We start from the raw sequence: 15,222 nt of genomic DNA on the forward strand, positions 1-15,222 counted from the left end.
GAGATGAGGCAGCCTCCGAACCATTTATCCCTGCTCATTACACTCTGATGGCTCTCAGAACATGGGCCATGGCCCCCACTCACCCGCGGTCTTGGCTTTGCCAAAATCAAGCCCCTTCCTCCACATGCCACCTCCGTTTATCTGCTTGTCTTGGCTTATTTAACTCAGTCCAGCGTGGAGTTTAGATGGAAGGTAATGCTCAGGCTGAACTGAAACGTGTGCTGGGAAGAGAGCAGGGGCATGTAGGCATAACAGGAGCCACAAGAGGAAGAACCCAGTTTGGGGGTGTTATCTAGGCCTGAAGTGGTTTACCCGTGCGGTTGGGTGGTGACACAGAAGGTAAACCACTTCAGGCCTAGATAACATCCCCCAAACTGGGTTCTGTGTGGTTATGCCAGGTAACTTGTGTGGTTATCTGGCATAATCCCTGGGTGAGGAGGATTCACTAGCCAGGGGCTACAAGATCATTTCACACAGGAAGAGAGCATGCAGGTCTTCTCATCCCCACCCTTCTTGCTCTCTTGCATCTGAAGATATTTGGGATCACTGCTGTCTCAGTGCACCAAGGAACGGATGACCCCTTTTTTGGGAGCACCTTTGCTTAGGGAAATAAATCCCCTGCCTAAGCAGAGAGTGCCCAGAAGATGAATGCCCTTAAGAGGCTGACCCTGTGAGTCCTTGCTCGGTAGCTATTGCTTCTTCCTCACCCCTTCTGCAGAGCTAAGCAGCTCACTCGATATCAATGGGCTGCTGGCCTGAATAAGGGGATGCAGGATCTGGCCTGTGCTTTCTTCCTCCTTCTTGAGGTGGGTAGAAGGTTGCTGGGTCTCTTTTGCAGAGAACCTACACACACAGCAGCCACCCATCTGAAAGCTTGACAGCTGCAAATGAACAGTCTTAATCAGTCCCCGGGAAAGCAAACACAACTGGCCCCTGACATGACTGCAGATGGCTGTGGTATATATCTCCGGTCACTGAGGCTCCTTCCCTGCAAAGAGCTGCAATCAGCACTCTGGCTAATTACAAACACCGGGGAAAGGCAGACCAGCGGGGTAGGGGGAAAAAAAATCAATGCTTGAAAATAGCATCAACAGCACCCACCTGGGGCGGATGGGCGAGGGGGTTGAAGATGCATGCCCCTGGGAATTGCCCCTGGGCAGTAGTAATGAGGGCACAGGGGCTGGGGGTGACACAGAAGCCAGCCCGTGGAGCACTGGGAAAGCAAGGGCCACCTTTAACATATCTGTGTGTGTCTGCGCACACGCATTAAGCACGAGTTTGTCTCTCCAGGCCTCTCCTTGTGCAGATGTCTGTGTCCTGCTTACGGCAGAGCAGTGGTTCTCGAGTGCTGTAGGCTCGAGGCACCCCTGGACAGACTTGAGGCACGCTTCAGAAAATGCCAGCTTTTAGTATTCACTCTTTTTTTTTTTTTTACTACAGAGCAGTTCTTCTCTTGCAAAGAGCTCAGCCCACCACAGGCCTGAATGTTTTTAATGCTACCGATTCCTATTTGCAATCTCTGGGTTTATCTTGTGAATCACATTTGCGCGCCTCTTGGCGCTGGTATTGCATGGAGCCCTGGGGCACCCTTGCAAGGATCTCAAGGCCATCTAGGATGCCGCGACACCCTGCTTGAGAATCACTGTCATAGAGCCTTGGTCTGACCTCGAGACCACTGGCCTGCCCACTGTCCTAGAGCCTTTATCAAGCTCCCACTCGTGAGGAGCTTCCTCTGAACTCAAGAGAGGAACGATTGCCTGGTTGATACCTTTTTATTCCAGTAGACAGTTTTCTAAGTGCTGGGCGAATCTCCCTCTGCAGACTTTGGCAGGGGCTAAGGCGTGAAGGGCCGAGCGTGGAAACGTACCAGAAACTGTCATGAAACCACTGAGCCTGTTTCCCTTCCTGCAGCGGAGAGCATGCAAAGAAGCGAAAGCTCCCGGAGAAAGCCAGCCAGCCACCCCGCCTGCTGCATGGACCGAGGTGCGGTTGGAAACAGATGGGACCATTTGCTTAATTACATGATTTTTTGCCCCGGCAGCGCTCTGCCTTTTAACATTATCTCGTTAGCGAGATCTGTCCATGCCACAGCACTCTGTGGGGCGGGCGTGAGCAGGAAATGGCTGTTGCATTGCAAGTGGCTTTTTTTGGGTTGTTTTTTTTTTTACGAAAGAGATCGTAGTAAGGAAGGATTAAGCTGTGTTGGTCAGAGCAAGTTTCCTGCTGCAAGCTCTGAAACTGTAACCATCTGCACCATGGGGCAGGCCATCGCGGGATGATTTCATGATCATGAGAAGGAACTAAGATGAGACAAATGTTGTCTCTTGGGCTGAGTGTCCTACTAGGGTCCCGGATCGACCTTGGGTAGCTCTTTGGTTTCCTCTGGCTTGAGTCCCCCTCCCATGAGAAGTGGGTAGACATATTTGCCCATTCCCTTGGGTATTTGGAGGGGTTGTTCATGTCTGGAGATGGAGAGGGTGGACAGAACTCAGACTCACTTTACTCTGTCACTGAGGCTAGGATTTGAACTCGGGTCTTCAGTGCCAAGACAGGTCTTGCCTTCTCACCCCTGTTGCTACTCCAAGAACCTCCCTTCCATTTTCTGTCTGTCCCAGTTTGCTTTCCTCCCTGACCGTCTTTGCTTTGATTTCCCTTGGTTTACAGCCTTGCTCCTGGACGTCATGATTGTGGCTGGCCTGCAGAAGCTGGCCAAGCGGAAAGGCCCGTACGACATCAATCCCGGCTTCTTGGACTACCTGACCATGGACATCTACGCGTTCCCCGCCGGCCACGCCAGTCGCGCCGCCATGGTGTCCAAGTTCTTCCTCAACCACCTGGTCTTGGCCATCCCCCTCCGGATCCTGCTGGTTGTCTGGGCCTTCTGTGTGGGGCTTTCCCGTGTCATGATCGGACGGCACCACATCACGGACGTCCTGTGTGGCTTTGTCTTCGGGTACTTGCAGTTCAGGCTGGTGGAGTTGATATGGATGTCTTCCAACACATGTCAGATGTTGATATCCATCTGGTGAGCACGGCAGGCCTGATGCTTTGACGCTGGAAACAAGCGGACACGTTACCTTTCTCTCTCATTATTTTTTATATGTTACTGTCCGTGTTGGGTTAGAAACAAATGCACTTCCATGAGTAGTGGTATTTTTTAATGTTACTTCCCTGCCTGAAAAAAACCCAACACTGTTTCTTGCAACTGTTTGGGTTTCAGTAGTCCAGGGCCGTCGCCATGTTCTGGCCGTTTCCTGAAGTTCTATTTGAATGGCAACCAAATTAAGCTTTAAAGGTAGCACAAGTGAGCACTGTTTGGACAGTGCACTTCTGATGCCTTGGTGTGTCCCTAGGATGCACAACACCTGTTATCCCCTCAAGGATGCTTAATTAGCTTCTTGGAGGCTAAGTGTTTTTGGCAAGAGCATCACAGCGCTTTCTCTTCCCATAAGCCCAGCCATTGTGTCTTGTTCAGAGCCAGAGATGCTGCTGGACTTCCCAGATAATAACACTTCTGCCATGTTTGTTCCTTATCTTAACCAGGGAGTCTCCCAAGGGGTGGTGGAAGCCCTATTGCTCGTGACATTTAAGTGCAGACTGGACAGTGCCATGCAGGGATCAATCCTGCACAGGCTCTTGGGAGATGGGACTTGTGGACCCAATACCGTTGAGCACTTAAGCTCATGCTTTATTTTGAGCATGTGTTTAAATCCTATTGACTCTGGTAAGACGTAGGGATGGGCTGAAGTGATACACATAATAGGGATGAAGGACTTACGCATATGCTTAAAGGTAAGCAGCTGCTAGATGGTTTGTTGAATTAGCTGTTGAAAATCCTGCTCAGCCAGGGTGACTGTCGTTTTGCTTTTGTTTCTTGGAAGGAGAAATAAAATACTCACGTTTCCCTCCTGGCAAGCGGCGCGGGCTGAGGTGATTCTGTGATTGCTCATGACGGTCGGACTAGGCTGAGGTCGATGGGTCCCTAAGAGTAATTTCCATTTCCTGAACCGACTCCTGTCATTTCACACTTCTGCAGACTTAATGTGATGTTGCCAAGTGTCGTTTTCCCAGCAGCTCGAATGCAACACAACGGAGGCCAGGCGTGTTCCACAAGCTGGTGGGGGCACACGGTCCTCAGCTCTGCTCCCTGCTCTGCTTCCTTCCTTTGCGTCCTCGGGCAAGTAACTGAATGTCTCTGGGCCTCAGTTACCGTGTCTGGGAGATGGGGGCACTGATACTGTCCTGCCAGGGCTGCGAGGCTGAGTTCATGTAGGTCTGTGATCCGGTTTGAGATTGGGATAGGTTAAGCACCGCACAGGCACAGTGCATGGCTCTTCTGTGTGTTCCTGAGCTATCCCCCTGACACCCCGTTTTTACTACAACAGGGACTATGTGCAAACACACTGTGCCTCTGAGAGGGATCCCCCCCGCATGAGTGTCTCAAGACGCTTTAGAAATGGCCCCCAGATTTTTGCAATTGTCCTGCCTCTTCTGCAAAATAATCTTGGCGTTCCCTTGGGAGCTCACTGCACCAGCTCTCCGGGGGCTCCCGTGGCCGGATGCTTCATCTCAGCTCCGTCAGAGGGTCCCACCTTTCTCTTCTCCCAGTCAGTGGTGGAAGGTAGTCACTCTTAGTACACCCGGCTGGAGCCACCAGGCACCACGTTCCCACCTGCTGCCATGCTTCATTGCTATCTCGGGGCAGACGTGGGGTCTGGATTCCACTCCTCCCTACCCGACACCAAAGGAGAGGCCATGGCTGTCCCAGGAGAAAGGTGAGAGAGACTCCAGGCAGCCCAGTTCCTCTGGAAGGGAAGGAAGGGGTGTTTGAGTTAGCAGAGGCTGCAGGTGTGTGTGGTGGTGGTGATTGTTTGTTAATGAATATGAAGAGAAGATACATTGGAAATCTATGCTTGGCACGCAGCCCCAGCTGGGGGAGTCAGCCCAGAGCCCTGGGAGCCATGACTGCTCTCCCCATGCAGAGGAGTGTAGAGGGGAGGGAGCTGGCAGGATCCAGTTGCATTTCGAGACAAGAAAAATGGATCAAGCTCCCGCTGAGCTTGCCTGTGGGCAGTCGTGCAGCAGCTGGGGGGCAGCTCTCATGGGTGCACTGTGTCCGGGCCCCTTCCCCAGGAGAGGAGCGCCCTCGTTCTTGGAGACCACCCAGCAGCGGGGAGTCGTGGGAAGTCCGTTTGAGCAGGGTGATAGGGAGGTGCAGCCTGCTCCTGCTCCCAGCTCCTCCCTACACTCTGGGGGAAAGACTCACCCCTCTGGTCTAGCCTCTCATTGAGGAAAGGAAACCAGGATCTTTTATGGCTCCCAGGGGCTGGGAACTTCTTGGCAAAGCCATCTCTGGTGCAAGGCTGAGAGCTGCGGTTTCTCTTCCTTCTAGGTTTCCCTGGACTGAGTACAACTGAGTCCAACCTCAGGAGAGATGGAGGCAGGCAGCGGGAGCAGCCAGGAGGGTAGTTGGATGTGCAGGGGGAACTCTGACCTCTAGGGACAGTTAATCCAAAGCCCCAGGTTGAGGTTGGTTGCTCCAGGTGCCTTTCTGCAGGGTCCATCTCCCTTCTCCCCTACTCCAGAGTCACACTAGTATCTATACTGGCATCAGTGTGGGGAGAAGAGGGGGCTGGGAGGCACCATGGGTTGGCAGACATCGGCCAAGTAAGCAGGCCCTGCTCTGCTGCCAGCCTCCTCCCTGGCGTGGGAGGGGGATGGAGATGGCCTATGTAGGGGACACCCTTATTTTGTGTTAGCTCAGACTCGTTTCCCACAAAGTTACACTGACATAAACCTCATTGAAACCAGTGTATCCACATGGGAGCTAGCTCCAGTTTAACTCTATCGCGTCAAGCATCGCCCCCTCCTTTGTGCAAATGCCCCACATCAGACGAGAAGCCAGTGCTATGAGATCAGCACAGCTCCTGGGCACGGGCCCTCTGCGGCCAGCGTAATGGAATCTAGGCTAAGCTCGTGGTCACTCTTGAATCTAGTTAAGAGCATTGCTCGGCCGGGCCCGGCCTCGGTGTAATTAAATCGGCGCTCAGACCACAGGCAGCCAGCCCCTGGCAGCTTGCAGCACAACATTCGTATGACTGCCCGGTGACTGCAGCAGTCCCAGGGGCACCAGGCCTTCTCTCTGCCCTGGTGAGCAAGAGGTTAAATCTGGCATGGCTCCCCGCTGCCCTTGGCCAGATGCTGTAGGAGGAGGATGTCTGTGGGAAGGTCAAGCCCTGCAGCCAGGTGCAGAGGATCACTGAGCTACAGAGCGGGGCAGGGCTTGCTGTCAGCTGTCTCCTTAGCCAGTGCTTGCCCTAGAGGAGATGCCCTTGCTGATGGGAGCTGGGTTTCCTCGAGGGCAGGCTGGACCTGGCTTGGACTCCCTTCTTGCCCTCTGCCAGGCCTTCCTCCATCCTAGCCAGGCTTCCTTCCGCTCCTGGGGGCACCTGCATCTCTGCTTCAAGGTGGGGTCTGGCGGTCCTGAGCCTGCCCTCTGGGAACTTCTGCCCCTACCGGGGGGCATTAGCTGCACCTCCCAGCTGCATCCATGAGACAAGACGGCTGCCAAGAGACTTCCCTGATTCCTGCCTTTCCCCCCACAAAGCAGAGAACCAGGGCTCTCCACGGCCATTGCAGTGAGCCACGCTGCGCCTGCCGCATCCCTGGGCAGACATGAGCATCTCTCCTGTAAAGCAGCAGCCGTGTGCCTCCTGTCAGCTGCAGCTCCACAGCCACCAGCTGCAGCTAAACAGGGGGAACCTGCCTCCATCTCTATGGCAACAGTCAGCCATCGCAGACCCCGTTCCTCCTGCCCAGTGCAGCTCATCTGCAGGGGGGTGGCAGCACCATGCACCCCTCCGCCGGGTTCCCGGTGCAGTGACCTTGGATCGCCAAGCTGCCGGGGATGCAAGGGCCGGCTCCCTCCCCTATGGGAGTTGCTGCAGCTCGGTGGGCAGACAGTGCCCATTGCCATGATAAATCACTGTGTGTGTATGAGCGGGGCAGGGGATGGAGGGTTATCGATCAGCTCCCAGGCCCAAGGCTGGGCTGGGGGAGGGCTGGCGTGGAGCTCCAGGCCTCCAAGCAGCTCTCCCTGGACGGTTTTTGGAAGCATGTGCGTGTTGGCGAGGGCTGGGTGGTCGCAGTGCTGGCGGGAAAGGAACCCGTTGCTCTCCAGTTTGCCGTTTGAGCAGTGATGAGGCAGGGGCGAGTGCATTTGGCGGCTCGGCAGAGTGCGGACATTCAGGGCCTGATTCTTCTCCCACAAGGGCATCAGGCACCGGAGTCACTTCATGGGAGTCAGGGGGGTTACGCCAGGAGAATGGCCCCCGCCTCTGCTCTCTAGCTTTTGTATCCTTACAAGCGCTTTCTTCTTCCTAGGGTGTAATACCTGCCTGCTCCTAAGAACTGAGGCACAGCCTGTGGCTGCTGATAAAAAGCAGGGCTGGCCAGCCAGGAGCAGGGGACCAGTTTTGTTGCCTCTCAGCAGGCCTTGCAGGGATGGCTGGTGGGGCAGGGAGCTGCATACCAACTGCCTTGCAACCCCATCATCCTCCACATCTGTGCACACAGGTGTGGTAGCAGTGTGGGGTGTGCACAGCTGTATCCCGCTTGGGAGGGGGGCAAGGCACTGGAAAATCATTGCCTTTTACAGTCCACACACCGCAAGTTTGAACCCAGCCTAGGGCAGGAGGGTCCAGCTGCTGATGGCCACAAGCTTGGGGACCTGAGCCTAGCGTCCGGAGGGGAAGCAGCAGCATCATGTCAATCCCCAGCACAGCGGCCAGCTGCAGGGAGAGTCCTGGCAGAGGCAGGGGGCTGAATTCCTGCCCATCTTCACCAGTGCCCCTGAGTGCAGGGCTTTGCCTTATGGCCCGTGCTCTGTCTGGACAGCGAGGCCTGCTTTAAACACAGACTCTGCTCTGCAAGTCCAGGGCAGACGCCGGGCTGCTCGGGTCTTCCTCAGCAATTCTTCTTGGTGGGGGTGAGTGGCTGTTAGCAAGAGCAAGGCAGGGAAAGATGGGTCAGTCACCCCCTGAGAGGTCCCCTGAGGAAGCCCAGAGAAGTGGAGGCCTCCCCGGAGAGCTGCCGGCCCTAGGGACTGGGACAGAGCAGGTAAAAGCTAGGATGTGAATGGTTCCCCGAGGGGCCTTCCTGAGATGGCTGGATGCGGGCCAGGGGGAGGGATGAGCTGCCTGTGTCTGAAAAAGGAGCTGCCTTGGCACGAGGCTAGCAGCGGCAGAAGCATGAAGCAACCCATGCATGGGCTGGCTAGGTCCTGCTGTGGTCTGAGGAACCAAAGGAGGCACCTGTTGGTCCCCTGCATCTCACCAGGTGCGGTCCACAGGGCTTGTAGGCGAGCTGTGGCCGAGGGCTGTGTGCTGTTAGCTCCCTGATGGCAGTTCTCTGTTCCTGGGCTGGAGGAGACCCTTCACCCCACACCAACAAAGTGTGCCCCCTGACACTGCTCCTGCCCCCCCAGCACTGCCCTGGACTCCCTCCCCAGCCCTGCAGGCCTGGCAGGGCAGCTTGGAGTGGAAGGGGCACAAGGTCCTGCAGGTTCATGGGGCACAGAGAGAGAATGGCTTGACTGCAACGCTCGCTCCACTCGAGAGTCCCTAGGCACAGCATTTCCCCAAAGTCCCTGTGTACAAGCTGCCCCTCTTCACGGGTGCCGGGAGGATCAAACACCGTGTCGTCTGCCATCTTCCCCAGCAAGCATCGCCCTCCTGGCATCTCCTGCCTTTCAGCTCATCCAATACAAAGCAGTGGAGATTAACAAGTGCCTCTGCAGAGGCCAGGGCAGTGCGTGGGCTGCTTGCACCAACGCTGAGTGTCTCTGAAAGAAGCCAGCGCCTTCTGAGGACGAGGGGACTAGTTACCTGTTTATTTTCAGCGTGCGCAGCACGGTGTCCCCCAGCCCGGGGCTCTAACGTTCTTGACAGCAGGGAAAAAAAAGGGTTTTAATTTATAAAAAATGAAGGGAGCTGGATAAGTAGCAAATCTGGATTATAGATGTGGGCATATGGGGGAAGTGTGGCTAGACCGTTCACTTGTTTTTGCCCCTCCCTCCCTGGCTAAGCTTGTGTTTTATTCAAACAAGCTGTTTGGTTTAATTTTGGCCTCTTGCTGACCGGGAGAGATCCCTTCTCGCAGGGCCGTACGTGATTTCTCTGTGCCTCCCAGGGGATGCCTTATTGGGGTAGTTTCTCTCCAGGACCAAAGCAGAAGGGGAGGAAATGGGAACCCCTGAAGAGTCAGGGTGGGACACAACGGTTTGCTTTGGGCAAAGGGATAGGGGAGAAAAGGGAGGAGGTAGCAGGATGGCGTGGGTATCGCAGGCCTTTGGAGAAGGTGGGAGCAAAGGGGAGGGGAGCAGGGAATGCGTCCCCTTCCTTTCACGTGGGATGCCCGTAGCACGGCCTGGGGTCAGGGACCAGGGGCAGCAACGCCAACGGCTCGGTGTTCCCTGGTGCTGCACGCAGGCCGCCTGGTACTGAACGTCTTGCTGCCGTAGCTCCCCCACCGGCAGGGTTTGTGGCATTGCAGTCCCGAAGCCAGCCCGTGCTGCCTGGTGTGTGCATGAAGGGGTGCAGCATGATCGTGATGACCTGCTGAGCCGGCACGCAGTTCTATCTGCTGGGGAAACACCATAATCCTGCAGAGCTGGTTGCTGGATTTGAGGTCTCTCTGGGGCTTTAGCAACACTGTTATGCAAGGCTTCATTTTGCCGGAGCTTAGAGAAAGGCACCTTTCAGCAGCTCCCCCCTCCCCCCACCCGGCTGCAGCCAGCTGGGGCAGGTCGGCTGTGGAGGGACCTGCTGGCAGAGAGGCAGGTCTGCCTTATGGCTGGGGTAGCCAGACACTCCCCCATGCGCAGCCTGGAAGTCCTTCCAATCTGGGAATGCAGGGATGTCTCTAGCCTATTGTGTGCTGGATTTCCTTGGCAAAATGCTTCCCTTTTACTCATCCAAGAGGAAATCTCCAATGAGTGATAAGAGCCACGTGTGCAGCCAGCTCCCAGCATCCTCTGTGGCAGCTCTGTCATCGAAGCACGTGGACGAGAAAGCGCACATTGGAACATGTGTCACGACCATGGGTGGCATCCTGTTCGGTGAGCAGAGACCGTCACCAGGAAGAACAGCCATTCATGCACACACCTGTTGAAGCCGCCTTGACGGAGACAAGGGGTGAAGACCCCTGCAGTTCCCGGGCTGAACATCTAGTGCTGTGCAAAGCCTGCATACAGAAATTCAGATGGTGTCTTCCCTTCCCCGGGGGCCCGTTCCTCGCAGTCGGGAGGCCCGGTTTGCTGCCAGGGGTTGCATCGGGCTGAAGGACCAAGCAGGTGTCTCTCTCCTATGCTGGCCCAAGTTTCCCCCAAAGATCTCCCTCAAACCCCCTTCTCCAGAGGCAGGAGGTAAGTGATGGCGCTCTACCACTCCTTGCCCATGGCAGGGACACGGGGTGTGACTTCACACCGATCTCAGTGCTCCACGAACGCCTCCAGATTGAACCTCTGAATGCGCCTGCGCGGGGAAGGGTCACCGATCCCTCTGTCAAGGGTGGGAAGCCAAAACTCGCATCCGTCTCTCTGAGGTGAGTCCATGGTGGAGCTGCGCGTAGGATCCGGGTGTCCTGGGCCCCATTTTGCTGTTCCAGCCATCAGGCGATGTACCTCTATGAGTATTTGAGCTTGTGACCCAAATAAGGGCTGGGTGAGAATGAAGACACGCAGGGTTGGCAGTGCCACCTGAGGGAACTGTTGATACCCTGAGATACTTTGATACTCTGATACTTTAAAACCAGCAGACAAAAGCACGTCTCAACCTTGGGTTACTCGGAGGATTCGGAGTTGGGATACTGGTGCAGTTAGTGCTGGTCCTTGGGGTGCTGCCCTCTCCGGTGAGGTCTCCTTCCTGCTGGCTTGTCTGGACTTGGAGGCAGGAAAGATCTCCTGGAGTTCATTCCCTGGGATGCCGGAGTCAAAGCAGATTAAGCGTTCCCTCAGCTGATCACATTTATTTCATTATTGGAGTGAAATCCCTTGGTAAATGCTGTCTCCCTCTCGACCCCCTTTCCTCCGTTATAAAAATAGAAGGCATAGAAGAATTGCAGAATTAGGGAGAGTTAATCATAAGAGCAACATTCAAACCATTTAGGTGCTTTGTCAACCTCTCCCGGCCTGAGCTCCCCCCAGAGTGGGGATGCAGGCCAAGCTGCTGCTAAGCTGGCAGGAGGTGCCAGCAAGTCCCACCAGCGCAGCCCACGTGTCCTGTTTGGCAGCTCCTGGGTTACTCGCTGGGGTCAGGAGGGGCTGCCGTTGAGTACAGATGCAGCCTCTTCCTTTGTTGTCCCAGGTTGCAATGACTTTCCAGTTGTGAAGTTGGCCCTGGTGCCCTGGTGATTAGCATCCAAGGCAGCACCGGAGGTTTGTCAAAACGAAACTTTATTAACTGGGAGGCTTGGTGCTGAGCACGAGGCCTCCGCATCCCCTGTGTTAGGAGCATTAGAGCTATCCCTGCCCCTTGATTTGCAGCAAGGTCTCGGATCTCGCCGGTGCCTGGAGGGTGAGAGCGTTGGTACTGCTCCCCATGCTCGGTCGCTACAGATATAAGGGGACCGATTATGTATGTCATTGCAACACCCTTCAGGTTGGGGGCTGCTCGTGGGGCTACAGCAGTCCTCAGCAGACTGAAGGTAGCTCCTACCTGTGGGCTGCAGCTCTGCCTTGGAGGTCCGCATCACCGGGGGCTATGGTCCCTCCGGTACAGCCCTTATGCCAGGGCTTACTATGGGCAGGGTAGGGCTGGGCCAGCCCTGGAGATTTCTCCCCCGGTCATTTCCAGGCCCCTGCCTGGTACTGCAGTGGGGGCAGGAGGACAGCACTTGGTCCAGGATGTGGGAATTGCACTGAGCTGCAGTTAAGTTTTGAGGCCGCTTCAGGGACTGGTTTTCCTTCGCAAAGCCCCTGATGGCTCAGGCCCCGCGCCCTTAGGGACGCTGTGCTTGGTGCTGTTTTCAGCTGCTGCACCTGGACTCACAGGGCTCAGGCTGGCTCTGCAGTGAAGGGTGTCCTCCGCTGTGGCATTTACTTCTGCTGCAGCTCCTGTCCTCGCCCCAGCCTGCAGCCCTCTTCTGCTGAGAGGGGCTCCCCGCAACGCTGGGCTGACCGTGACCGGGGCTGTCCCTGTGGTTGCTGTACCTGGCAGGGGCTGGCAAGCGGGTGCTGTTCAGTGAGGTTTGCTAAGTGCCTCTGCCCACTTCCGATCGTTACACCCCAGCTCCTTGGCCCTACAAACACCTTGCACCCACCCTAAATACCAACCCCTTCCCTTGTCATGGACACATGTGGGTTAAACATGGGCTGCGAGTCTGGACTCTTTAGGATGCAGCTTTTCTTGCTGCTTATCCCTTCTGTGCTTACTCACATCCAAGGAGCCCACTGACAGCAGCCAGGTGGTTTGAGACCGCAAAGGCTGCTTGCAAGGTCCAGCAGACGGAGCAATTAAAATACATGAGAAGGAAAGAGTTGAGAACAGGTGATGGGTATAAATGAAATGCCTCCCTCTGGAGACCCAGGTCCTTCGGGCCCTAGGCTGTGTGTGTTCCTTTGCCTGGCAGTGCAACATGGATGTGAGTTTTCTTTGATGACTGCTAAGGAATATGCCTCTTGCAGGGGTCAGGTGCAAAGAGGCCAGGGGATGCACGCTCTGCTCCCCATCAGGATTGTCACCTTGAAGCTGCTGGGATTGTTATTTTTTAAAGAGGGTTTTTTTAAACAAACCAAGAAGCGGAACAGCAGCAGGTCTTTGTCATGGGCCCAGCGCACTGCAGGGGGCAGGTAAAACTCAGAGGAAGGGGAAGAGCCAGAACAAAGAGGAGCGCGAGGCACGGTGGGGATGGGCATGGTGGAACGAAGGCCTGCTGGCTGGTGTGCAGGGCTAGCATGGCCCCGGGAGTGTCCCGGGACTACCCGACTATTGTCCTGCACTTCCCCGCTCCAGGATGTTTCCTCTCCTCTTCCCCCTCTTGCCGCTAAGTCAGCGTGAGGTCTTGTGTGGAGCTCTCCAAAACCTGTCCACAGCAGGATCAGAGACATGCCAGAGGTGCACAGAGGGGCCAGTCTGCATGGACCTCAGCTCAGGTACGTACGTACGTGGCATTAGATGCAGGCTGTGTTTAAAAACCAGGGAAAATTCACACCAGCTGTCCCCTCTGTGACTTCTTGGAGCTTGGTCGGTGCTGTAGGGACAGGTGCAGAGCAGGAAATGCAAGCCCGAGAGAGAGAGAGGCAGAGAGAGCAGCAGGTTTTGGGCTGCTGGCTGCCCAGCCTCTCTCCCTTTTATTTCCACCAAAGACGACACCGCAGCCGGTCCAGCCCTCGGCTCTCTCTGCAGGGGAGCTGGGAGATGTCATCCCCTACCCCAGGAAGACACAGCTGGTGTCTGACCAGTGATCACAGGGAGAGGGTTTTTTTCTTATGGATTGCAAGGTTTCCACTGGCCTTTTTTCTGTCTGCAACACCAGCAACGGCTGTACGGCTTCCTGTCTAGATAACCCCCTTCCTGGTACCCGGCATGCTTATCTCCTGGAGACAAGCTGGCAAGAGCCACCGGAACAACTGATACCTTATCTCCACCTCTCAAGAAGCTTTTTTAGGGCTGGAATGTGTTGCAATGGCAAATGAAGGTACCAGTGGGACTGAGGGGTATGGTCGCTGGGCAGCTTGGGGAGGGAGGCCTCCTGCCTTCAGGACATCAGGCCCGAGCTTTTTTGATGGCTTTTTTGTTTGTTTTACTTGCACATACAAAAAAAAAAGCAGCAGTTTGGGCTGAGTCTTTGGTTGCTGCTTGGGAGTCCAGATTCCTGGCCTCTGCTCCCAGCTCTATCATACATTTGTGGTGTTAGGCCAAATTCCAGCCCCCTTGTGCCTCAGTTTACCTGTTGGTAGAAAAGGGATTAAGAGACTGGCTGCCAAAAGGTGCTTTATGGGGACCGACGTTGGCAAGGGAAAGGTCAGTAGGTGAGTGACACCATGAAATGTCCTCACCTGCTTCCTCTTTCCTCTGGACTTGGATTTAGGTCTCCATAACAGTCGTAAAACCAAACAGGAGTTGCAAATGGCTTGGTCGTACGGATTCCCATACAGTTGTGTCTCTCGAGTCCAGCACGGTGTGACTTATTGCACTGGCAGCAGTGCTGGTGAGGGAAGGGGGGGACAGACCAGTGGGGCTGATGGGTGGAACAGCTGCTGGAGACGGCTGGGGCGTGTTTATTTTGGTCTTGTCCGGGTTAGGAAATTGGACAGGAGGCACTTGTGAAATGCAGGCGCTGGGCATCAGCCCGGAGGGGGAGCATGCTGCAGGCAATGCAGAGCTGTTCTCACCTCCCTGATAAACCATCAGCACTTCCACTCCCCTGGGGAGCTGGGGAAGGGGCAGAGAAGGGAGCACAACTCTCCTGGAAGGCAGGCAGGGCATCCCAGACCCCCGGGCCAGCTGAAGCGCCACTCCTCACCACCTGTCCAAGTCCATTTGTTCGCTCCCTCGGCCCTTCCGTTGTGCTGCCTGCCATATGGGACTAGCCATGAAGCTGGGAGAGATGTTAGACAGGTTTCCAGGCACAGAGTACCCTTCCTCAGGTCTAGGAAGGAAGCAGGTACAGCCTACACTACAGCCCAGTTGGAACAATAGTTTTTGGTTGATTGGATCCCAGACTGTACTAGTAAGTCCCCACCCCTGTGCACTGTCCCAGTACTTGTGAGCACTGCCATACTTTGTCTCAAAGTGGCTACAAAGGCTCTTGCTTCTCCCGCTGCTCTCTCAGGGTAGCTGCCAGCATGACAGGACCCTGGAAATGTGCTCTGCATCGCTGACTGTTGGGTCTGAGAATTTTGCTGTTCCACACCATCAGCTCCTTTTCCATGGGCTCACTGTAGCAGATCAGACCTGGGACCCTCTAGTCCAATTTTATCTCCACGAGGGCCAGCCCTGGATGCTTGGATGCATTGGAGGAAGGTGCGAGAAACCCCAATGGGGACAGGTGGGGGGCCATGTGCCTCTCTGCCCAGACAGTTTCCTCCCAAGCCTGCTAGCAGAGGTTGGCTAAATCCCTGCAGCATGTGGCTTTCCTTCCCTTCTGACATGAATGTGTTTTGCATTGGGAATTAAGACTCCAGATGAGTCTTGTAGCCTTTGTGAACATCTGCCCCCCTGC

The 15,222-nt window shown here is 55.4% G+C and overlaps 1 protein-coding gene across 2 annotated transcripts in view; it reads left to right on the forward strand.

Moving 5' to 3' along the window:
• PLPP7 (phospholipid phosphatase 7 (inactive)) overlaps window positions 1–3,913 on the forward strand; it is a 15,280-nt gene extending 11,367 nt beyond the window's left edge. The window contains exons 2-3 of one of the 2 annotated variants that reach the window (XM_025204927.1): window positions 1,912–1,983; window positions 2,665–3,913. In XM_025204927.1, the coding sequence (XP_025060712.1) occupies window positions 1,912–1,983; window positions 2,665–3,029 (437 nt within the window). In that variant the 3' untranslated portion in view covers window positions 3,030–3,913. The remainder of the gene's footprint in view (window positions 1–1,911; window positions 1,984–2,664) is intronic. The other variant, XM_006024383.3, reaches the window with a different exon arrangement.
• Window positions 3,914–15,222: the final 11,309 nt, after the last annotated feature.

Source organism: Alligator sinensis, unplaced genomic scaffold (assembly GCF_000455745.1).
Source record: "Alligator sinensis unplaced genomic scaffold, ASM45574v1 scaffold388_2, whole genome shotgun sequence".
NCBI lineage: Eukaryota > Metazoa > Chordata > Crocodylia > Alligatoridae > Alligator > Alligator sinensis.